Genomic DNA, 25,631 nt, shown 5'->3' with positions numbered 1-25,631 from the left:
GAGAGATAATCATGAAGAAATGCAAGATTTTCTTGAAAGGTTACACAGTTCAAGAGATGAATCACAAACCCAAAATAGTTAATAATAAGAAAATAAACACACACCAGAAGTGGTGGTTGATGTAGTGTAAAGAGCCATTACGAAGACACAGTCAAGGAAGACTCCTGGAGATTATGGTATTTCAATAGAAGTGATTACAGCTGACATGAATTTATAAACAAGGAACTTGCTAGATTATTTATAGAAAGTTTGTGAAAGAAATCCACTCCTTAAAACTGGAGCAACAATTTAATTATTTTGCTTCACAAGAAAGGTTACAAACAAGATAAAAATTATAGACAAACAACTTCCTATCTATAATGTAAAAAATATTCACTAAAATTATCAATAACAAAGAGAAAACACTGAATTTCAATCAAGAAAAGGAACTAGTTGATTACAGAGATGGGTATAGCACAAAGAAAATGTTGCAAGGAATGAAAAAAATTACAGAACAGAGTAATGAGTATGAATTACAATTTTCTTTGTGTTCATAGATTTTGAGACAGCTTTGAATCAATTGCAACAAAAGCTGTAGTGGTTGCACTAGTGAAACAAGAAAGTGATTAAATGTTCACGAGTGTCCGCTAAAGTTCCGGTTATCAGGATAGTGGGAAATTCAGAACATAGTGAGGAGTCCAGCAAAGAAGTTCCCTTTTCTCAACAGTACTAGATTTTTTTCAGCATTTCAATTTGTTAACTGGAGCACTAAAAGGTATTATTGAAACACAATATAATGATACAGTACACATTATAATGATACAGTACACATTATAATGATACAGTACTCTTTGATTCTAGCATAGATAAACTTCAAAGGCATACAGGAAAAATTAGTAGAGCATAAAAATGTAACTAAAATATAATAGTACATGTAAGTACAACTATAATAAGATTAAAATAGTAAGTAATAAATTTAAAAAAATTAAAAACGATTATGTTTAACAATGTTCCTCAATGCATTACATCTAGGATTGTTGAACATTATCATTCTGATGGTCCATGTGTTATGTCGTGGAGGAAATGATGTTTCATGGGCATACTGACCTACAAATCTTTCAACACAGTATCTTTTCAGGGTTGCATTCAGGTCTGTGTCTTTGTATGGATGAGAAAGCGCGATGGCATCGAACAGCTCAGGTGGAGCAGTTTTTGGCCTGGGAGGATATTCGGCGTATAGATTCCCCACCCCCAACTTAAATCCCATTCAGCATGTGTGGGAAGGATTGAGGGAGAGACACTGCAGGACACCCACATGCATCAATGACCATCCAGCAGCTGTCAACTGCGTTGGTGGAGGAACGAGACACCTTACCACAAGAATTTATAACCAAGCTTGTGGCCAGCATGCAATCATGTTGCAGAGCATGCATTGCCATCCATGATAATCACACGTCATATAAAGAACCAAGTCCCACCTTTTGTGATGTCCAGGCAATCATCATCGAATAATGGTGACTTCAGTGCAGTTATTGTCTTTGAATGAAAGTGTCATTTCTGTTTATCTCATTGGGTATTTTTCCTTCTGTACTAAACTATAGCAGTTCTTTCAATGTATAGTCTAAGTTTCACTGAACTATTGTTACTTGGCAGTGACACATCATGTGAAAACCATTTCCATCCATAAGTTTTGCACTCCAGCGTATATTAATAGTAATGAAATACACTTAAGACTAAATATAAAAAATGTTATAGTTAGGCACTCACTCTTTTGACCAAGAATTCTCCATTTCCAAAATATACTGTGTGAAGTCAAGGTTTTTACCATCACCCCACTTAAATTTCAGATAATTATGTCCAGTTCCAACACACTCAAGTTTAGGGGGTGCAGGTGGTAAAGGAAGGGTAGAAGCTCGCAGTACAGGACAAAATGGTCCTGGGCCAACACTATTCACAGCCTGAATCCTTATCCTGAAAAATATAAAGAAATAATTATTTGACAGCTAATAGTGTACACGGCCATTAATTAGGCAAGTTTCTAACAAACAACAACAACAACATTATAAAGAAAGGATAGCTATTTTCTTCAGTTTATTTATTTTGTTTTAACATACATGGGCAGCCTTTAAAGTTCTCGGCCTCATGGTGAAAATAACAAATTATGCTTTCAAAGAAGTTTATTTTTCAACATCATCTCCTCTAACATCAATACATTTTATCCAACAGTGTTCCAATACCATTAATCCCTCTGAAGAATTCCTTCAGAAGTGCTCACAGTACCCACCTACTGCCGCAATGGCTTCTTGACTGGACAAGAGGTGCTGACCAGTAAGGAATTTCTTTGGTTTTGAGAACAGATGGAAACCCAAGGGAATCAAAGCTGGGAAATAGGGTGTATGTTGCAGCACTTCATAGGGCAAATTCCTCAATTTCCCCATTGCCAAGACACTTCTGAGGGCTGGTGAAGAGTCCTGGTGATTTTTTCCCCATTGTTTTCACGAATGCTTGCATCCTGTTTCATTAGAAGTTTAGATTAGTACTCTCAGTTTTGCCTTTCTCAAGACAGTCAACCAACTAAATTCCTTTAACATCCCAAAACACCAATACCATTATCTTTCCTGACGATGGCACAGTCCTTGCCATCTTTGGAGCTGAAGAACTGGTTTCTATCCACTGCACAGATAGCTGTTTGGATTTGGGTATGTAGTGGTGAACTCATGTTTCATCCACTGTCACATATTAACGCAAAAAGTCACTTCTGTGTTTCCTAAAACACACCAAGCTCTTTACAGAAAGTGTTGTGCAAATGTGTTTGTGATCCACAGTGAGCACAAGCGGCACTCACTTTTCACAAAGCTTTCTCAAGTTCAATTCCTGGTGCAAGAGGTGACCATCACGTTCCTTTGCTATCCCTAGTGCTTTTGCTATTTTATGTACCTCTATAAGTAAATTTTCCAAACTCATATTAAGCACTTAGTTGATGATCTCCAGTGTGGTTGCACTTTTTGGATGTCCCACCTAGAATGCTTTCACAGCCACATTTAACTCTGCTGCCGATTTCTTCAAATTTATTTGTGGAAATTGAAGGTGAAGTGGCACTACATACATTTACAAGCAGCAAATGGATTTTGACTGGTGCTGAACCTTCTTTTACGAACGATTTAATCACTGCACAATGCTCGATTTTTTTTCCGTTTTCAACAGCACGGACACCACAACTGCTTTAAATGACTGCCTACAGCCAACTGCTGCCTAGAATGACTTGCAATTTTAAGTGATAACACGCGCAGCAACGTAAAAAAAAGGGGGGGGGGGGAAATCATGTGAGTAGTGGTGAGATCTTGGGGTGAGGCTGAGAACTTATCAAACAGCCCTCGTAATATGGTTCTTTTGAGAACAAAGATATAATATAGACTAAAAAAGTAGGGTTCCACAGATGTTTATAACAGCAGACAACCACAAATGTGGATTACAATTTCAGTCTCTATAACGTAAATATTTGAGATCAAAGTGTTTTCACGTAACACTAAGTGAGGAAGCTTTAAATAAAACAATGCCTTTAAATATAATCCAAATCAAACAACGGAAAATCCAGGGTCAAATGTAACAATATTAGAAAAGGATAGTTGCTAATCATCATACAGCGGAGATGCTGAGTCGCAGATAGGCACAACGTAAAGACTAACACAATACGCTTTCGGCCAACAAGGCCTTTGACAAAAATAAACACACACACACACACACACACACACACACACACACACACACACACACACACACACTCTACCACAGTCTCTGGCAGCTGAAACCAGACTACTTTGTTCTATTGTCTATTTTTGTCAAAGGCCTTGTTGGCCAAATGCTTACAGTGTGACAGTATTTTCATTGTGTCTATCTTTGACTCAGCATCTCTTCTATATAGTGAGTAGCAACTATCCTTTTCGTGATATTGTTAAAATATAATCCAAATCAGTAGTGGTCTTATGGTAGATCAGTGAAAAACCACCAGCAGTACCTAGTTCTACACAGCTTTATAGTGTCATGTGAGCTGAATTTCTACTGCAATGACAGCCACAAGCAGTAGAGCAGCAGTGCCTCATGACTGCTTCAGATAATAGTGTATTTGTTTTTGTACAGCAGAACGCAGGTAAAGCTAGATAGAGCCTGTGTCTGCTGTGCACAGATGCAAGGGGAACTGGTCACTGCATGGAAGCAGTTGGATGCTGTGTTGTTAACAGTCAGCAGGCTTCAGGCCGGCCCTGCGCAATGCGGTTGCAATGAGGTACTTGTACTAAAAGCCACAGCACCTCAGGCAGTGTTGTCACTTGTGACCTCTGATTTCAAGCACTTCCCAATATACCTGACATGACTAGTCCACATACACCTGAGGGCAAATGACAAAATGTGATGGGACACGGAGCTAAGTGTAGAAGGTTAAACTTTGTACTAGCTGCAAGCCTGACCCCTTAACAACTTGGAAATGGGTTTGAATTCTTGCCCTTCAGTGAGAGGGTATCTGAGACATGAAAGGATATCCTGTCTGTTGGGACTGAGCTGATCTTCCTGAAAGATCTGGGCAAATGCAAAGAGTGGGTTTATTGCACACTGGTAGTTCCAACAGTAAGCATATAACAGATCCTTCAAGGAAATAGGGGTAAGTTGGGGAAGAAGGACAGTGTTCACTTGATACATTTGCCACAGGTCTCATCAAAAAGCAGAATCAATAAACATATTGCTTTATCCTATACTCACAAAAACAGCATGAAAATAAAATCCGTGGAGGTTCCTAACTCATGTGCTAGCTTATCAACAGTCAGTCTTTCTGTGCACGATTTGCGAGCCGAACAGGAATGGGAACAAGTGGCAGTGATACGTGAAGTACCCTCTGCAGTACAGTGGCCTGCAGAGCGCAGATGTAGATGTAGATGAAGTGAGAAAAACATTCTTTTTTCTGAATATAAAGGACAACTTGAGAGTAAAAGCTTGACCTGGAATGTTCCAACTATGCTGAACCCCCAACACTTAACCACGTATTTTTCTGTACGAGATCCACAAATTGCCTGAAAATGGTGGCAGCATATTGTGTCCAAAGTGTGTATGTATTTAGGGAAAATCCCCGAACAGTACAAAACACTCTATATGAATTGTAAATCAGGCGCAGAATAAAGATGGCAAAATGGAAGAATAGTTCTTTTATAGATGGATTTGGTACAGAAACTGAGTAAGTTGAGCACATTTAGCATAATAGAGAGAGAAACACCTGGCACATAAGCAGAGCCACAAATCACAGAGCCAACGGAAAGCATAAACACACAGGAAGTGTATGCAACCAGGGTTCTGCTTACTGAAAAGAGTTCACTGACTTAGGTAATATTGTCAGAAATTCAATGAGCAACTTTTTCAGGTGTTAGTAGTACGAAAAGGAAAGTTGCTACGCACTATATAGGAGAGATGTTGAGTCGCAGATAGGCACAGCAAAAAGACTGTCACAAATAGAGCTTTCGGCCATTGTCAACAATAGACGACAGACGACAGAGACAGAGACAGAGACAGAGACGCACACACACACACACACACACACACACACACACACACACACACACACACACACACACACACACACACACACAAAACTGCAGTCTCTGGCAACTGAAACCACACTGCGAGCAGCAGCACCACTGCATGATGAGAGTGACGACTGGGTGGGGGTAAGGAGGAGACTGAGGCAAGGAGGGGGAGGGATAGTATAGTGGGGTAGCGGACAGTGAAGTGCTGCAGGTTAGACGGAAGGCATGGAAGACATGGGGGGGGGGGGGGGGGTGCAAGGAGTGGAAAAAGATAAAAGTAAAAAGACTGAGTGTGGTGATGGAATGACAGCTATGTAGTGCTGGAATGGGAACAGGGAAATGGCCTCCCCACCTCTCCCCTGCACTCTGTCTGACCTGCAGCACTTCACTCCCCTTCCCCAGCCCAGCCTCTTCCTTACCCCCACTCAGTCGCTGTCCCTTCAAACACTGGTGCTGTTGCCAGAGACTGCAGTCGTGTGAGTGAGTTGCATATGCTTGCTTGCTTGTGTGTGTGTGTGTGTGTGTGTGTGTGTGTGTGTGTGTGTGTGTGTGTGAGATGTCTATTGTTAACAAAGGCCTTCATTTGTGACAGTTTTTGTTGCGCCTATATTCGACTCAGCATCTCCGCTATATGGCGATTAGGAACTTTCCTTTTCATAGTATTGTTTCATCCTGGATTTTCCACTGTTTGATTTTTCAGATATTCACGTATGAAAGTTATGAAGCATGGTGAATGCTGAAACTGTACAATTTTCAAGTAGTGATGCATGGCTTTGTGTGTATTCAACAAGAATTACAACTTGGATCTGAATGGTGAGAAAGATGTATTATCACCCGCATTATTTGAATGTATTCTTAGATTTACAAGCTTGATAAAGAACCTACAAAAATCAGTAGCCTTTACTTTAGGGAGTCGATCACACAAAGCTGTGTGTTGAACGAAACTATTCTGAATATGACCCACAGCCATATTGATCTCTAATGTTCAACTAGCCAAAGGTCACACACAAACATTAAAACATTCAGATTAACGCTTCAGATGCCTTCCCTGACTAAATGAATGACTACTTTCAGAAAACTTCCTTAAAAAAGAAATAGGAAATTGCTCATTTCCTCTTATATTCAATTTAATGGCTCATTCACTTACACCAAAGCAAAATCTTTATCATCCAGCAGGATAGGCAGTGCTCCATCTTTTGGTTCACACTGCACAATTCATTCATATAAAATAATGTGATGCACAGTCAGCTTCGAAGCTAGAGAATCTTTTTCATTTTTGTGTAACTCTCAAGGGATTTCAAAGTCTGTATGCATAAAAACAACACAAGGTAGCAGAGAATATTCTTTGGGATGCTTAACTACAATCTCATTTCAAAATTAAAGAGGACTCCAATATAGTGTTTGGCTGAAATAGAAGAATGCTGACTGAAATAGAATCTCCTAGATATTGATGAGCAAAATAAAATTTTCCTTAGAAAGTGCAGGAACACCACCACTTACAATTGGTGTACATGGTACCCAGGGACAAAGAAATGCAAAAGTTTGGGGAAACCCTAAGTTTCTTTGTGCAAGAAAGAGTGTAAGGAAAGGTGCTACAATTTACAAGCAGTTCAGTATAACAGTTTAGAGACTGTACAACAGGTAAAAGATGCTTACAAAGATGAAGATTTGTGAAATGTCATTCTGGAATCTCAATAGTGGCATTTTAGCAACAAACGTTTCTTGTCGTCTACCCAAATCCTCCATAATCTAAACGACTATGTAAATCAGTTAACAAGGTTCTTTCAGCCCCCACCTGGCAGAGCATTTGTTGTGATACTTCAGTTCCAAAAAGGCCCTCATATGCCCATACATGTTAAAGGGATTGCGTTTTCTCTTACTGGTTATCACCAAGAAGCAATTTTAATGTTGAATATCTGACAAGGTTACTTCCCATTTTGCTACTTTTTCGCTGTTCCATCATCCTTGACAGTTTTCTCTCTTATCATAGAAACACCCTGCATAAACGTTGCAATTATCAAATTTTGAGGATTTGTTATTGCTATATATGTGTCTGCAGGGAAACTCGTGGAACTGTGGCAACCACTGCCATGTCTTATAATAAGGCTACAGTATCAATCATTTTTTCAATGAATAATTTATGACAACATAAATTTACAGTAACACAAACCTGTAAGTAGTTTCTGGCTGTAGACCTTCCAATGTATGTTCTAATACAGGTCCACAAGTAGTGACAACCCTGTCACCCAAATCAATATTGTAGTGGAGAATTTCAGCACCATGACAATCTGGCTGTTGCCATGTGAGGGAGATTGTCAGTGGAGTGGCTGTGTAGCGAGGCAAGGAAACAGCTGATGGGGAAGAGGGTGGTGTTACAGCTAGTGTGCTGTCAGAAAATCCACTCCAACCTGCACTGTTACTTGCCTGAAACAAAAGAAAATGACAGTGTTTTCATTTAATATCTACTTATCCTTTTAACCAACATACAAACAAACCTGAGACCTTTTTATGTCACATGCAATAACTTCTGCTCTTTCATTTTTTTTTCAAATGTGCTTCAATTTCAGTCCAAATGTCCCCTCTCATGATTGATTACTGTATACTGATACACTTTATTGTTTTATCTAATTCCTTGGGATGAGTTTATTCTTCCATCAATGTACAATACCATTACTGTGTGTATGTAGTTGCTCTAGTACTTCTTTATTTTACAGGAACAGTGTGTAGTAATAGATAAACCAAAAAGTCTCCATGCCAAAAATGAAAGTTAAACTCAGGCAAAGGATGTTTCTGAGAACAGCTACTCTAGTCTACTTCACTCGCAAATGCACATCACGGACACAAAATACAGTTCCTAATTTGGAGCATTTAAGTCTAATTTATTTATTAAATACTGTCATGGTCACATTTGTCACTTTTTATTTGTGGATAACTGGTTTCAATCTGCTACAGATACCATCATTAGATCGACACTCCTTGGTGATAGTAGGGACCTCTGGCATGCAGCAGGCCTACCATGCTGGCATTGAGAACACTGCTCAGCAGAAGAAGCAGGCCTGATCCATGCCAGGGATCCCTACTACCACAAAAGAATGTAGATCTGATGATCTTTGTTGTCGATCAAAATCAGTCATCCAGGTATAAAAAGTAACAACTTATTCAAGATCACAACTGTTTTTACTAAATAAATTATAAATTTACATCACTGTTTCCTGAAACAATGTTCCAAAAAATTTAAATCTAATTTAACGAATTAAAATGAACTTTAATGTGCAATTAACACTTTTTCTACATATCATTTTATTAATAAAAATAAGGCTTATTTATGCACAAAGTTTCATTTTTCCTGCTTTCAGTTTCTACTTCCAATTTCAATAATAGTACAATTATTACCTGTTACAAATTAACAGTAAGGCAGAGTCAATACCTAAATCACAGGTAACGACACAGCAAACCAATCTGCTTTTTGCAACTAATTTCAAATATAATGGAACTGCTGGCACTGTATTTGTGAAATGATGGCAGCACGAAGCTTACACTGTAAGGAAATTTTCAGCTATTTTAAAGTGCGATGTTAACTATTGTTATTAAAATAAATATTACTCACCTGCAACCTAAAATAATATGGTGTAGCTGGGACTAGTTCTTTGATATGACAGGAATTAGCAAGACCTTGGAACACAGTACAAAATTCAGTTTCATTGTCAGACTGACTCATCTCAAGGCGGTAGTCTGTGATAGTTGCACCATTGCTTACAGGCTCCAACCAATGGACGAATACGTGTTGCGAGGAACGACAGTTAACCTGAGGTGGTGAGGGTGTCTCAGGAGGTGCAGCTCCACTCAAAACTTCTAGAGGGTCTGACCAAGGGCCAGGCTATAACAAAAAAAAAAAATTGAAGTATAAGGTCACAAAACTCAGTAAATATGTATTATACTGTAGACCTGGCTATAAATTAATATAATTTGTACAGTTAATGTACTTAGTAGTAGTAGTAGTAGTAGTAGTAGTAGTAGTAGTGGTAGTAGTAGTAGTAGTAGTTGTTGTTGTTATTGGTGGTGGTGGAGAAAGAGACAAGAATCATATTTACCATGAAAAATATTTTGTTCAGGCAGTTTTGCATAGCTTTCACAATGGTTAAGAGCTGCATCATACAATACACATCTGTACTTAATTTTATTTCATTTTTTTTATTTTGACTATCACTTTCTGTCACATACTGATCATCCTAAGGCTGTAAGACACATACTCAACTGTGCATTACTCAATTGCAATGACTTATCATACTTGAAATGTTTCATTTAGGTATAGCGTGATACAACACACACACATTCTTGTCTTGTAATGCAAATATTAATGTGCCTGGAACACTGCAGTACACTAGGTTCTAGGGTTGTTCAAGTTACATTAATGTTAAGGTGATGCACATCTTTAAATTTGGGCATACTAGCCTTTATGATAATTAATGTATCTGTGAGGTGAGACATTACCAAATCATTACAAACAAAAATGGTATTTGCATGGAAGACAATTCGATTAAAAAAAGAGGGAAACTGTCAATACTGTTCAGACTAAAAGCAATCTGTGGGATCTACTTCAAACGAGTCACTGTACTTTGCACAAGATCGGGGCTGTAACCGCTCATTTAAGAAATTTTTGAATGTTATTCTCATCATATCAACAACAATAAAAATGGCATGTGCCACTTTGTTATTATGGGCAAAGTGAACCCCAAAATCAACAAAGAGAAACATTGCTTTCAGAAGAAAAAGTGCCTTACCATTACAATGCACCTGTGATTGAAACCACTGTGCATATGTGAAAAATTAAGGACTCTTTATTTACTGCTGGATCATTAACACTATTACCTCCATATAATGCCTTTGAACTTTGTTCTTCCCTAAATTCCTATTCTTAATCACCAATCTCTAGCCTTCTCCAAATTAAGGGGACTTTGAAGCTGTAGGAGAATACTTTACAGTAAGGGTGCTCAACCCATCGATCACAAATGACTGGTCGATCGCCATAGCTTTAAGCGTGGATCTTTGAAGTCATTTGTCAGAAATCTGTTTAAATGAGCCATTTTTGCAAAATACCAGTTTGGTAGTGACATGAAGAGGAAGAAATTTCCTAGTGTTAAAAGTAATTTACAGTCACAGCAGTGTTTTTTGTAAAGCCTGTACATAAAAGTCTTTCATCAAACATTGCATTATTTCGTATGTCACGAAACCTGCAATACCATATGATGATGGCACAGTTATTAAGGAGTGCTTTCTGGCAGCAAGTGAGTCCTTGTTTTTTCCAATCTTAAAAACAAATCAGAGATAATATCAGCCATCAGAGACATGTCTGTGTCAAGACTACTATAACAATAAAAGTGGAATTAATGGTAGAAACTGTAAAAGGTTAACTGATAACAGATTTGCACTGCTGCTTACGTTTCTCAATGCAATTAGACGAGTCAGTAGATGGTGTTGATTCACTCCGAGCTGTAATTTTTATAAGATTGACATTTTCGGATTTCAGTGTAAAAGAAGACTGGCTTACAATTTTGATCTTGATAAATACTACAGGAGAAGACTTTTACAATGCATTCAAATCCTTTATTTCGGAATATGGTTTACCAGTTTAGGAACTAATCTCTATTAGTACTGATGAGTACCTTGCAAGGGAGGCAATCACAAAGGATTTGTTACCTTTTGTGTGAACAACAAATCTTACCTGCCTTTCTTTAAGTACCACTGTATTGTGCATCAGCAAGTGCGTTGTGGACATATTTTGAAAACGGTACACGAGTATTGTCACAAAAATTGAATTCAATTCGCTCACAGTCACTACAGAGAAAAAAAGTTTAGAGAGCAATTAGAAGAATTGGATAACCAATATGGAGAACACCTACTGCACACCAAAGTTCAGTAGCTGAGTATGGTTTTAACCATATTTAGAGAACTTCTGCCAGCAATAACATCTTCTGTGTCTTGAAGAGAGGAAGATTACTCAGAATTATATGATTTGAGCTGGTTGATGCATCTGGCATTTGTAACTAATATGAGTTAAAATGAGTGAAGCAATGAGCTTCCAGGAAAAAAATGTACTGTCATAATTCTTACATCTTCTATAAAGTATTTCATGCAAAACCTTGACCTTAGGAGAGCACACTTACAGAAACTAAACGTGAAACACTTTCCTCGAATATGCTCAGAACTGTTGGATCAACAAACATCATTAGCTCAAGGAGCTGCAAAGAAGTGACAGCACTGAGGACGGAGATTGAAAACCGAGTTTCAGATTTCAAGGCGATAGAACTTGTTCTAGAGCTCATAGCTCAATCTTCACAAAACGTGGATGTGGAAGATATTTAATGTAAAATGAGCACTGCTTTCTGTTTTAGTGAGGCAAAAGCTGAAGAGAAAATAATTCAATTTCAAAATGACATTTCCTTAAGGTAGAAAACTTTCGGAACAATATAAAAGTGGTATCATATGTTTAATCCTTTTTTGGATCAACTTATCTATGTGAGGCAGCATTTTCAACTATGGACATTGTGAAATCAAAGTGTACAAAGAAACTAACTGATACTCATCTTGCAGACTGTGAAGGTTGGGTTTGAGAATTCATTCAGCAGATTATAATAAACTTAACAATAATAAGCAAAGCCAAGCATCTCACTAAGCCTTTTCTCAATATTTATGATGGTGTACATTTTAATTTTGTTCACATCCATACTAACTTGAGAATTGGGTAGTAGGCCTACATCTGAAGATAGAGAGAAAATTACCTTATATGTATTTTGTGTAGTTAAAGTGGTTAATTTTGGCTACAGTGTTGTTTTGTGCTTAAAGCTTTATAAATTTTTAACTCATTTGATCTCTAAATGGACTAAATTACATGTAGGAGATCTAAAGCCTAAAACAGTTGAACACCCCTGCTTTACATAAATCGTGAAAAATAACTAGTGTTACTTGTTATTTTCCTCATTAGTGTAAGAACTTCCCTGACAGTACCCTCACTGTGTCTCCGCGGCCCCCCCCCCCCCCCCCCCCCCCCTCCCCCGCCCTTCTCAAGTACCGACAAGATATATTAGATACTTACACCAACCCTGTTGAATGCTCGGACTTGGAAGACATAAAGTTGACCAGGTGAAAGTTCTGAAACAACACATTCAGCTTCTTTGCCTCTATACACCGTACACTTGGTAGAATCCGCCTGGGTCAATTCAACTTCAAAATCAGTCAGTGGCGATCCACCATCATATTCAGGGTCACCTAGCATGTAAAAAATTATTAACAATTATTAAAATTAAATAATAATAGCCACTTTAAATAATTTGTGTGTATCTTATTTTTACAGGTGCTACAGCAAAGTCAATACACAAGACTTGATTTAAAAATCATGAAAGATGGTTGTATACATGGAAAGGACGTGAACAGACTCTAAAGATTCAGATTGGTTATATAGTGGTAATAGATAGCTTTCAGAACCAGATTTTTAACTATAAGACATTTACAGGGGCAGATATGGACTCTGGCCATAAGGAACTTGCAAAAAGGCAGGAAATTAAGAAAGATGAACCTCATACCTCATGTAAGTTGAAAGAAGCAGAAGTTGTTCAGAGAGAGCATTTGGCAAGAACTGACTGACCAACAGGCGAAAAGATTACAGTAGAAGATGAATTGATAGCTCTGAGAGATGAAATTGTGAAAACAGCAGAGAATCAAATTGGTAAAAAGACAAGAGCTACTAGAAATCTTCGGATATAAGAAGAGATACTGATTTAATTTATGCAAGGAGCAAATATAAAAATGCAACAAATGAAGCCAGTAAATGGGAGACAGACTATAAAAATGAGATAGACAGAAAGTGCAAAATAGTCATACAGGAATGGCCAGAGGACAAATGCAAGGCTATCGAAGTATGTATAACTAGAAGAACAACAGATACTGCCCATAGGAAAATTAAATACATCTTTGGAGAAAAGAGGAGCAGCTGTATGAATATCAAGAGCTCAGACAGAAAACCAGTACTAAGCAAAGAACGCAAACCTGAATGATGGAAGGAATATATAGAGTGGCTATAAAAGGAAATGAGCTTTAAGACAATATTATACGAAGAGGGGGAGGGGGGGGGCTATGATGATGATGATACTGTTAGAACGACCTGACATAGCACCGAAAGACTGAATTTAAAGCAAGGCACCTGGAGCAGACGAAATTCTGTCAGAACTGCTGATATCTTTGGGAGTGCCAGCTGTGACAAAACTGTTCCACCTAGTGTGCAAGATGTATGAGACAGGCTAAATACCCTCACACTCCAATTGCACAGAAAGTAGATGCTGACAGGTGTGAATATCACCAAGCTATCAGTTTAATAAGTCAAGATTGCAGAACACTAACAGGAATTATTTACTAAAGAGTGGTAGAAGCCGACCTAGGGGAAGATCAGACCGGATTCTGAAGAAATGTAGGCATACACAAGGCAATACAGGCCAAATGACTTATCCTATAAGACAGAAAGGCAAACTTGCATTTTAGCATTTGTAGACTAAGAGAAAGCTTTTGATAATGCTGACTGTAATACTCTCTTCAAACTTCTGAAGGTAGCAGGCGTAAAGTACAGGAAGCAAGAGGTTATTTAAACCTTTATACAAACCAAACAGCTGTCTTAAGAGCCTAGAGTACAAAAAGGAAGCAGCTGGTGAGAAGGGAGTTAGTGTTTTAGCCTATGCCCCATGTTATTCAATCTGCAGATTGAGCAAGCAGTAAAGGAAACCAAGGAAAAATCTGGAAGGGGAATTACAAAGTTTAAGAAGAAGAAGAAGAAGAAATCAAAACTTTGAGGTTTGCTGATGACATCGTAATTTTGGAAGAGTCGGCATTGGACTTTGAATATCAGTTGAGTGGACTGGATAGTGCCTTAAAAAGGGGATATAAGATGAGAATCAACAGAAGTAACACAAGGGTAATGGAATATAGTTGCATTAAATCATGATGCTGAGGGAACTAAATTAGGACACGGGATACTAAAAGTAGTTGATGTTTTGAAATCTGGGTAACAAAATAACTGATGATGTCTGAAGTAGGGAGGACATAAAAAGTAGAATGCCAATGGTAATGTCAAGAAAAGCATTTCTGAAGAACAGAAATTTCTTAACATCAAATATAAATGTAAATGTTAGGAAGCTTTTCCTTATGGCATTTGGCTGTACTGTAGCTTTGTGTGAACGTGAAATATGGACAACAGCAGTTCAGACAAGAAAAGAACAAAAGCTTGAAATGTGGTGCTACAAAAGAATGCTGAACATGGGTAAATCACACTAATGTGGCGGCACTGAACAGAACTGGGGAGAGAAGAAATTCATGGCATAACTTGACTAAAAGAAGGGACTAGTTGCTGAGACATCAAGGAATCACCAATTTAGTACTGGAGGGAAGTGGGGGGGGGGGGGGGGGGGGGGGGGTGCATACTGCAGAGGAAGACCGAGAGAAGATTTCAGGAAGGAAGGCAAAATGGATACGGGTTGCAGTAGTTATTTGGAGATGATGAGGCTTACACGGGATAGAGCAGCACGGAGATGCACTGAACTTTTCTTCAGACTGAAGACCACAACAAGAGGAGGAGGAGAACGATGACAAGGCTCACAGATGAAGGAATATCTTACAGACCCAAGAAGTCAACACAGCAAATCATCAGAATTGTAACAAATAACTTTCGAAGCTTTTACTGACAAACATGTGGGAGGCTTGCTGTCTTCAGTGTAAAACCTTTCACAGAACTTTCTGATGTCATATGAGAAAAGTGAGAGTTGGGTTTTATACGATCAATGTTTTTGGAATACATGCTATCTGGCATGGAAAAGGACATTCTGTCCAAAATATCTCATGAAATTTGAGTTCAGAGTACATAAAAAGCCTGAATTAACAAGCCTACTTTAAAGGGAATTCTACTTTTAATGAATATTTCAATCGGTCCCAGCAAAACTCCCATAAAAAATTTATTTCTCCCCGCTTTTAATGGACCCCGCTTAAGAAAAGGTCCACTTTTAAGGAATAAAAATGAAACATTCTGCAAACTGAAATCTGGTTTTTACATAGTTTCTAACAAGTTCTGGTAAGCTTTTGATTTGTTTCCGCTTCACACAAGATATAATTTTTGTCTTATGATGCTGTAAATGGTAACTGATTCAACAGGTCGACGTGCGCCTAGATTATAGTCAGTAACTCTACTTAGCTTGTAATGATACCGCCAAATCCGTTAAAAGAATTGGTAATCAATTTTCATGTAACAGAGGTCGCGTGATTTGACATCACAGTCACTGAGGCTACAAGTATGAAGTGCTAAAAGTGTAACTGTTCGGTTTCTGAAGTGCCGAAGCTATCAATTTTATTTTTGTATAGTTATGGAGGCAAATGTAGAAAGCTTACAGTTCAACAAAAACAGACAATGACAATCTTAAAATGAATCTTTCCAACATGGTGCAGAAATACGATTTAGTACTGTCTACATGTGCATCATATTGAAACATATGGAAGCATTTCTAAATTCCAAAATTGATGATTCCTGCGAATCCAAAAAAGGAATGGCTGGTTGAATTTTTAAAAATAAATAAAAACCACTGTAAACTGTTGTTTCAAAGTGCACGTGGAGAAAGTAAAGCTCTGGTCGCAGAAAGTGAGAAGTAGTGGATGAACATTAAACTGCCACGCTTGGCACCAAGTATGAGCCCAAATACTTTTTGAATGCTGATGAAAGTTGTGTCTTCTATAATTTACTTCCTGCAAAATATCATTCTATTATGGGAGAAAAATGCCACAGGAGTAATAAAAAGTAAATAAAATGACAATGCTATTGTGTGTAAATAATAATGGAAGTAAGAAGTTGCTGGCATTATTAGTTCCCATGTGTTTCCAAAACATAAAAACGCTACTTTGAACTTATGAGTACAATAGCAATCCCTGGAGATATCAGAAATCTTTACAGCATTTTTGGGCATTTAGATGCCAAGACGAGTGCAGCAAGAAGGAAAATTGTACTTATTATTGACCTATGCCTTGTACACCCTAAAGAAATGTAATTTCAGAATGTAAAGTTGTGTTCCTTTCTCCAAACTGCACAAGTCATCTTCAGCCTCTGGACCTGGGCACAATACACTGTTAAATCCAAATACAGAGTAGCAGTTGTGTAGAAGTCGATTTCATTCTTTGAGAGGAAGGAAGTGATGAGACTCACCATTGTACAGACTAACATATGTTTGTTGCTGCCTGGAATTCGGTAACACAACAGACTATGTTAAATTGTTTCACATAGGCTGTCTGTGGTACATCAGTTGTTGTTGAAGACAATGTTCTTCCAGAAGAAGAATGGAGTAGAAAAACAGATATTTCCAAAAATGCAACATTCCAGAGCATTATTTGTTGTAATTATGTCATAACTTCCATACCAGACATTGGTGTCAGTGAAATGCTTATGAAGGAACACAGGTACAAGCTGGCAGTGACTTTGATGGACGGGGAGGGAGTCATAGCATCTAGTTTTGCTGCTGCTGCTGCTGCTGTGCAAGTAACTGATACTGTCAAGAATTTCTTTTTCTCCTTCAATGTAGATGGATCAATTCTAACATTCACCAGCTGGAGCAACAACTTCTTTCACTACAATATACTGGAAGGACCAAACAAACAAGACCTCCTGACAAATAAATAATGTGCTCTGTGAAAAATGTAATTATTATATATTTGCTGCATTTAAATTTATGGCACATGATATTGCTAATTTTGTAATTATATAGCACTTACATCACCACATTTATGATTCTGGGTCACTCCTTTCATGTTCTGTGGCAAAACCTCCATTTAAGGAAAACCCCTATTTAAGGAAGAAATATCTGAATCCCTAGATATGACTAGAAACGGGTTTTACTGTATGTTCTAGGATTCTGCAACAAATGAGTATCAAGGAATTTGACAGTGGATATTTCTGCTACCCTTCTTGTATACAATTATGACCCTTGTTTTTTCCAACACTCTTCAAAACAGTGTCACACTGAAGAAATGGAACAGAAATCAGGAATAACAACTTACTCCATTTTAAAGCAAGTGATGTGGCACGGGCCTTTCCATGTAGGCGAGGAGGTGAGCACTGCCCAGGACACACTGCCTCAGTAATAACAATGCAAGGCTCTGAGTAATCACTGCAGCCACCAGCACTACTACACGAGACTCGTGCTTGGTATGTTGTGCCAGGCATCAGCCGATCACATACATACTCCAGTTCTGGGCCAGTATAGACTCTCTCAAAACCTGAAACAAACAGAAATGGTAAATCTCTATCTGGAAATCCCAAGTGTTAGTAAAAGATCATTACTGCACAATCATTCACAGATATTGTAGCCTCATTTGTGTTTACTCAACTGTGCAAGGCATCAGAATTCGAAACATTCCTTGAATGTTATGTGAACAGAATAATATTTATTAAAAAAAAAAAAAAAAACACCAATAAAACACAATTTTAGTGCCATACGCATTTCGCCTTTATTTTCTGCAAGGCATCATCAGTGGCAGGTTGCGTGGACAATTTCTTACACCTTTATTTTCTGCAAGGCATCATCAGTGGCAGGTTGCGTGGACAATTTCTTACATGTAAGAAATTGTCCACGCAACCTGCCACTGATGATGCCTTGCAGAAAATAAAGGCGAAACTAGTATTCTTACGTGTAAGAAATTGTCCACGCAACCTGCCACTGATGCCGCCATGCAGAAAATAAGGGCGAAATGCGTATGGCACTAAAATTGTGTTTTATTCAGTTGCTGTCAGACGGTCCATAAGTAAAAATTATCAATATACCGTAAAATGATAGCTTGTTGAAGAGGAACCCAAGGCCTAGATGGAGAAAGGGATTTCAATGCCATCCCCTTCTCACTGATTTCAGTGAATTAGAACAAAAGCAATAATGCATAATAAGCTGCTCATGACTTAAGGGCCATGATTGCTTTAGCACAAACTTTCTTAATCCATTCCACTTACACTTAGTAATTTTGTTAAGAGACTACTACTACTACTACTACTACTACTACTATAGCAACAATTCTTCCTTACCTCTTCCACCATTCAGCTCCACTGTATAGGCAGTTATTTCAGCACCACCAGTATCACTTGGTGGTTCCCATTTTATTTTAAAGGTGTGTGTATGAATGCGACCTTTCACACTTGGTCTAGAAGGAACAGCTGGTCTACCAGGTAGAGTACGATAGCACACTTCGTCCGACCACCGAGAATTTCCCTCCTCATTATGTGCACATAGCTGTAAAATTAGAGCCATTATGTAACAGAAGCAGTGCCGGTGGCAGATAAACTCTTCCCTAGCAATATAATTTAATGACCGTGCACAACAAAAGAGAACAAAATTTTACATTTGCATCTTTCGCTGAAACAGGATGTAGTTTATTGGAGCTATAAACACAAAATGTAAATTACAGGTTCACTTTCAGCAATTAAATCTAAACTAAGATACATAGCAAACATGTAGCATTAAATGTACTCTAGATGGAAAAACTGACTCACTCTAAACTTGTATTCTGTGTGCCTGTAAAGGCGATCTTGGACATAATGAGTTTCAGGTCCATTGTAAACTGGTCTGAAACCATGTCCTGAAACCAAATCATCCATCTGCAGGCAAAATTCAACATCATTAGGTCGTTTCTGCCAAGCAAGATGCAGTGATGAAACAGTCGCTTCCTTCAGTACTGGAGAAGCAGGAGCTGTAGGTGGACTGCCAGATGTTGAAAACTGAACTATGTCTGAATATGGCCTGCAATGAAGCATAATACAATGAGAAAGCTCCCAGAGAAAAATTAAACAGTCCACTTATACTAGCATTATGCTGAAGCAACAATTAAACATAACTTTCAATTTATCCAGTAGTGAGTGAGGAATGTAAAAGAGCAGAAAGTTGGTACGAATCAAGTTGTGCAAGTTGAGCAAATAGACAAGAAATGTCGTAGGAAAATTCTGGTAGAATGTAACTACTAGGGTTGTCCACAAAGTAAGTCCTGTTTCTATTTCTATCCGCAGCAGCACCATGATCGCAGTTCCGAGCATGCACGGCAGTTACTTTGACTCAAGGAGAAGACATGTATGCTATTTTCAGATCGCTGCTGCCGACACGTTCTTTGTAACACTTCTTTATAAGGTCAGCCGTAATTGAAAATGCCACCACGTGTGAAATCAGATCTGCGATTCATTTTCTGAATTCAAAGAAAGTTAAACCAAGGGAAATTCATCGACAAATCTGTGAAGTTTACAGACAGAATGCTATGAGTGATTCAATGGTTCGAAGATGAGTCAGAATGTTCAATGATGGACGTGATCAAGTGCACGATGAAGGATGAAGAGGACACCCGTCTGTGGTTGCTGATGAACTGGTTCACACAACTGAAGAGAGGATTAAACTCAACTGTAAGATTACACTTAGTGCCCTTGCTATGGAAGTTCTGCAAATCTCACAATCACTAATTCATGAACTTGTTACTGAAAACCTCAAATTTCAAAAACTTTGCTCACATTGGGTACCCAAAATTCTTACTGAACAACACAAAAAACAATGGATGGGCAGTGCACTTCAGTTTTTGACATGCTACAATGAAGAAGGCAATGGTTTTCTTTCTCGGATAGTCACAGGGGAAGAAACTTGGATATCGTACGACACCCTTGAAACAAAACGGCAAACAATGGAATGGAAGCACACTTCATCCCAACGAAGGTTAAACCTAAGCAAATCTTGACACCTTGAAAAGTCATGTGCACCATTTTTTGGGACAGAAAAGGCATTTTGCTGATTGTTTTCTTACTACGAGGCCAAATAATCAATATCTAATAACAGTTACCATGAGACCACTAAGAAATTGCACTGCGCAATACAGAACAAGCACCGAGGATTACTGTCAGAAGGTGGTGTTTTTTCCATGATAATGCCCAACCTCACAAGGCGAATATGACCAAACAACTCTTACGGGAATTTCATTGGGACGAGTTTGATCATCCTCCGCACAACCCGGACCTCGCTCCTAGCAACTTTCATCTCCTCTTACACCTAAAATCTGTCCTTGGTGGTCAACACTTCAACGATGCTAATGAGCTCAAACAACATGTTGCCTCATGGTTGAATACACAGGCGACAACCTTCTATGAAAAAGGCATACAAAAACATGAGCCACACTATGACAAGTGCCTACAAAATTTCAGAAACTATGTTGAAAAGTAGTTTAACAGTTGTAGAATTTTGTACAATAAATATTTTTTCTGTATCTGTACACATTTGTTTATATAACCAAATGGAACTTACTTCATGGATGTATCTCGTAGTTTCAGATTAAAGAAGACGACTCACAAAAAAGTGGATGGTGGTGAGTTGTGCTCTCTCTCTCTCTCTCTCTCTCTCTCTCTCTCTCTCTCTCTCACACACACACACACACACACACACACACACACACACACACACACACACACACACACACACACATGTATGTTTGCCCCTACATGGTACTGGATGGATGCACAGTACCAGTGCTGCATTTCAACAGGTGGACTAGGTTTTTGGTACGGGTTGTGTCAGGTGTGACGGACAGTGAAAGAGAGAGGCAGAAGGCAGGCACGGGGATTGGTCGTGGGTGGCTGCTCCTCTGAGGGAGGTAGCTGGTTTGCCAGCTAGAAATGTGGGAGGCAAGTCTGGCAGGTACAAGGGCTAGGCATGTGATGAACAGTCATCGTAGAAGGTGAAAGTGATGTGGGGATGTGAACTGGATAGTTTTTATCACGTAATTGTAATTTCTTTGATGGTGTAAAGCCCTTGCTTAAAATCACTTAACGCAGAATATTGCTATTATGCTTCCTGTACTGTAGCCTTAAATATTGTTCTCTCTCTCCTCGTTTTACAGTATAATATTTTGTTCAACTTTCGATCTGTTACATACTATCTGACATAATGTAATCAGCACATTACGTGCACTCCTGTTCCAATGCTTCTGACAGCTGTTGTCACTGTTAATTACAAGCGTTCAATACTAGATGGCGCGATACAAGGTGCCGACTTGCTAACATCGACGTCGCGCGCGCCTTTCAGTCTGATGCTGCTTACAGTGCCGGCCGCACACGCGACCCTTAGCGGCGCGTCTTAATCAAGTTGTGCATTCCTAGGAAAATTTTATAATGTACAAATATATTTTTATCTTTAACGTGAGAACTGTTGCTCTAAACCATTTCATAGCTCTTTACTCTATGTAAGTATGCTTTCTTTGTCTACTGTACCGTAGCAGTTACCTATGATGTAATTTTATTACATATGTTTAATTTAATAATTTTTATATTATTCCAAAACTCTGTAATAGGTAATGTAAAAAATTTTTACTTCTGATAAAGGCTGCCTTAGAGCAGTTGAAACCTAGGTAAAGTTGAAAATTTTTTACCTGTGCAACCGAAGAGCTGTATTTTCAAGTAATATTATGAACAGAATATTCTAACTAATACAGATAACAGTCAACAGATAATGCCAAAAGCAGGTAACTGGTCCAAATAAAGTATGTGATAAGCAGTAAATTCTCTGACTGAAGGTTTGCAGGAGTCAATAGTAACTCACACCCTATGTTTTACAGCAATAAAAGGCAAACATTCTCCCAAAAAGATAAATCATTATTCATGAAAACTCCTCTGAAAAATGTTAGGAGGAGGAGGCTGGTAACAGCAGCTCAATAACATTCACTTCTAGTCACTGGAGAGGTCAAAGAAGGTATGTTTTTTCATCATCATTTTAAAGAGTTATGCATGTTTCAATGGTATGTTTCCTCTTGCTTTCTCAATATGCAAACATGTTTCCTCATGGGAAATATCACAAAAATACACTCATTCAATTAGACTGTATTTCATTTGGCTAATAGTTAACACGTTCAACACTACGTCCGTACGCCACACGAGCATGCATGTTTCGGCCGCGTGGACAGCACCCACATCCCGTACGGTCACTGAAAGGTGTTTTTCACTGCACTATGGCTGGTGGCTGTAAGATAACTGCAGTAGTTCATATTTTGTCCACTAGATGCAGCAGGAGTCGATGAGTTGTGTGTATCAGTTGTACGAGTAGAATATCTGCAAGTATAGCAATTGGTCCTTTGACGACTTTTCATTTGGCACGCAACCATAATTTTGTGATTGTGAATGATCGTTTTGAGCAGAAATGACAGCCAGAGGCCTCCTGGAAAGTGAAGTTCTGGACATTTTATTAGGAGAAAATGAATCCGATATTGACGTCAGTGATAACAGTAACCACGAGCAAGAAAATGTTTCAAGTGAATCAGGTAATAGTTTTTAATATATTTTTCTCAATTTTGTTGCTAATTTATATGGATAATTTGTAAAGGAAACACACTATCTTTTTTTTCTTCATATACAACTTCCATTAGATGAGGAGCTGCAACGATAAGCAAATGTTACAGCAACAAATGCTACAGTAGGTCTTACTGAACACAATGCCGACAACTGGCAGGAGACGGTGCATACCCTCAGCTTCCAGTATTTCAGTTGGCATCTGGATCCACTTGTTTGTGAACAGGAACTAATGTTTACGACTGTTTTTTGAACTTTTTTTAGTGACAATGTTATCCGAAACATAAAGACCGAGACAAACAGATATTCCGGTACAAAAATTGCTGCAACGAAACAGTGATATGAAATAAAAAAGAACACTATGTGGCACAAATGAGATCCAGTAAAACAACAAGAAATATTTTGGTTTTTTGCAGCAGTTCTGCATTAAGTGTGTTGTGAAGTTACCAACACTTACTGACTATTGGTCAACTGATCCATTTTTACAAACAGGCTTTGCTTATTGATTGTTGAGCCATGACAGGTTTTCCAGTATTATGTTCATGCTGCATGCCAATGACAACTCAACATAATAAAAAAAGAGGAAAATCACGATCTTCTTCACAAAATTAGACCTGTTTTCAACATTTTTGTCGAAAGATGTAGATCCAGTTGCGTGCCATATGAAAATTTGACTATAGATGAAGTTATTTGTCCATTTCATGGACGAGTTGGCTTTAGGGTTTACATGAAAAATAGACCCTATAAATACGGCATGGAGCTTTATGCACTTCGTGATGCTGCAACAGGCTATTTTGTGAACTGCAATGTTTACACAGGATCAGCAGGAAGGACTGACAACCATATTCCAGCATTATTAGACAGACTCTGTTCTCCATACTATGGTAAAGGCCACTGTATTTACATGGACAGATATTACACTAGTGTTCCTGATGATGTGGGAGAAAAATACATTAGCTGTTGGAATTGTAAAGAAAAACAGAAAAGGCTTACCAACAAGCTTCAAAACAATAAAACTGAAGCAAAGTGAGATGATATTTTTGAGGAATGGGCCCATTCTAGCGCTGAAGTGGAAAAATAAGTGTGATGTATACCGTATCCACAAAACATCAGGCTACAACAGAAGACATTTCAGTATGTTCAAAAGGTGGTATTACAATAGTAATGAAACCAGACTGACTACAATACGAACATGACTGGTGTAAAACTTTCTGGCAGATTAAAACTGTGTGCAGGACCAAGACTCCAACTCAGAACCCGAGTTCACGTCTCAGTCCTGCACACAGTTTTAATCTGCCAAGAAGTTTCATAACAGCACACACTCCACTGTAGAGTGAAAATCTCATTCTGGAAGACTGGTGTAGATCATGTGGATCAGCCGTACAGTTACTACCCATTTGCACAAAAAGCAATGAAGTGGTGGAAAAACTTTTCTTTCGTGTTTTTGTAATGTCTGCCGTGAACAGTGTAATTTTGTACAGAGACGTCAATAAATAGAAAATCCCTCCAGTGGACTACTACTTTTTTTTAAAAAAAAAAAAGAAAAAAGAAAACCAGCTTGAAATTGGTAGCAACAGGAGGAGACTTTTTATCTTCAGAACCAACAATAAGCACTAGCCTGGACAGAAATTTTGGCCATCACTTTCCAGAAAAAGTACCGCCCACCGCCAACAAAGTAAATACTATGCATTACGGCAAAGTTTGCTCTGAGGAATGGAAGAAAGAGACTGGCAAATGGATAAGAAAAGAAAGCAGATGGTGATGCAAAGACTCCGTGTACCTCAGTGCTTTCAGGATTACCACTTGTAAGTGAATTATTTATAAAATATTCATAATCATTTTATATCATAAAATATTAAACAAAAAACCTCTTGTGAAACAAATTCTTTTTATTACGAACACCAGAAATCATGTTAGGAAAAGTAAAAAAAATTTTCCGGTTGCAAGATTCTCATGGTTATGGGAATGCTGTAGGCCCTTAGTTATTGCACACTTATTCATTAAATTTGCTGGAAAATCGCCATTGCACCTGCATTGTCGAGGTGCATACATAGCAGTGTGGAGTATGTTAAGATTCTGTCTCCTTGCACTAATGAAACTTTTCTGCATTCACCTAATTTCCAGTTATCTGGCAAAATAACTTTTAGCACAAGTGATAACATCAGCAGTAACATTACTTTATTGCTGTTATTTCTCGAATGTTATGCTTAGTAGATGAAGTTTCTCTTCAGTTGTGTAGGCTAGCAACACTGAGTCTACACACAGTACAATTGGTGACTGTTCTCACAGTGGAAGTGTGTAAAGGCGAATATAATGGCAAATCTATACAACACATAGCTGTGCTGCTGACTCAAAACACTACCACATTTGTTTTAGTACACAAGAGGAGGAGGGGGGGGGGGGGGGTGAACCGTTTTAGCATATTGCCCATAACAAGGGGGGAGAGGGGGAAATGCTGTTCCAGCAGCAGAGGAATTTGAAACCAGTGCCTCATTAGACCAACCAGCTTCCATTGCAATGCTACGACTACATTATTTTCTAAAAAAGGAGGTGTTACCCATTTACCTTCATGTCCTAGCCAGACTAGCTTTCTAATGCACGCCAAACCTATCATAATTTTTCGGAGTTCCAAAATAATAGTTTACCAGCTGCATAATTAATTCACTTTGAGCTCTTTCCTCTCAGGACTCCCAATGCCATCTTGAGACTTGTATAGA

The 25,631-nt window shown here is 38.4% G+C and overlaps 1 protein-coding gene across 2 annotated transcripts in view; it reads right to left on the bottom strand.

Moving 5' to 3' along the window:
- The window catches only part of LOC126457494 (fibronectin type-III domain-containing protein 3A), a 332,842-nt gene that overhangs the window by 23,006 nt on the left and 284,205 nt on the right, over positions 1–25,631 (bottom strand). For both annotated transcript variants that reach the window (XM_050093797.1, XM_050093798.1), the window contains exons 10-16: positions 19,102–19,348; positions 18,637–18,841; positions 17,622–17,840; positions 12,640–12,812; positions 9,154–9,423; positions 7,717–7,970; positions 1,747–1,950 (exon numbers count right to left, since the gene is read on the bottom strand). In XM_050093797.1, coding sequence (XP_049949754.1) covers positions 1,747–1,950; positions 7,717–7,970; positions 9,154–9,423; positions 12,640–12,812; positions 17,622–17,840; positions 18,637–18,841; positions 19,102–19,348 — 1,572 coding nt within the window. The remainder of the gene's footprint in view (positions 1–1,746; positions 1,951–7,716; positions 7,971–9,153; positions 9,424–12,639; positions 12,813–17,621; positions 17,841–18,636; positions 18,842–19,101; positions 19,349–25,631) is intronic.

This window comes from Schistocerca serialis, chromosome 2 (assembly GCF_023864345.2).
Source record: "Schistocerca serialis cubense isolate TAMUIC-IGC-003099 chromosome 2, iqSchSeri2.2, whole genome shotgun sequence".
NCBI classification, from domain to species: Eukaryota; Metazoa; Arthropoda; class Insecta; order Orthoptera; family Acrididae; genus Schistocerca; species Schistocerca serialis.
The sequence above is the reverse complement of the archived record's forward strand: the minus strand, read 5'-3'. Positions and strand labels throughout refer to the sequence as shown.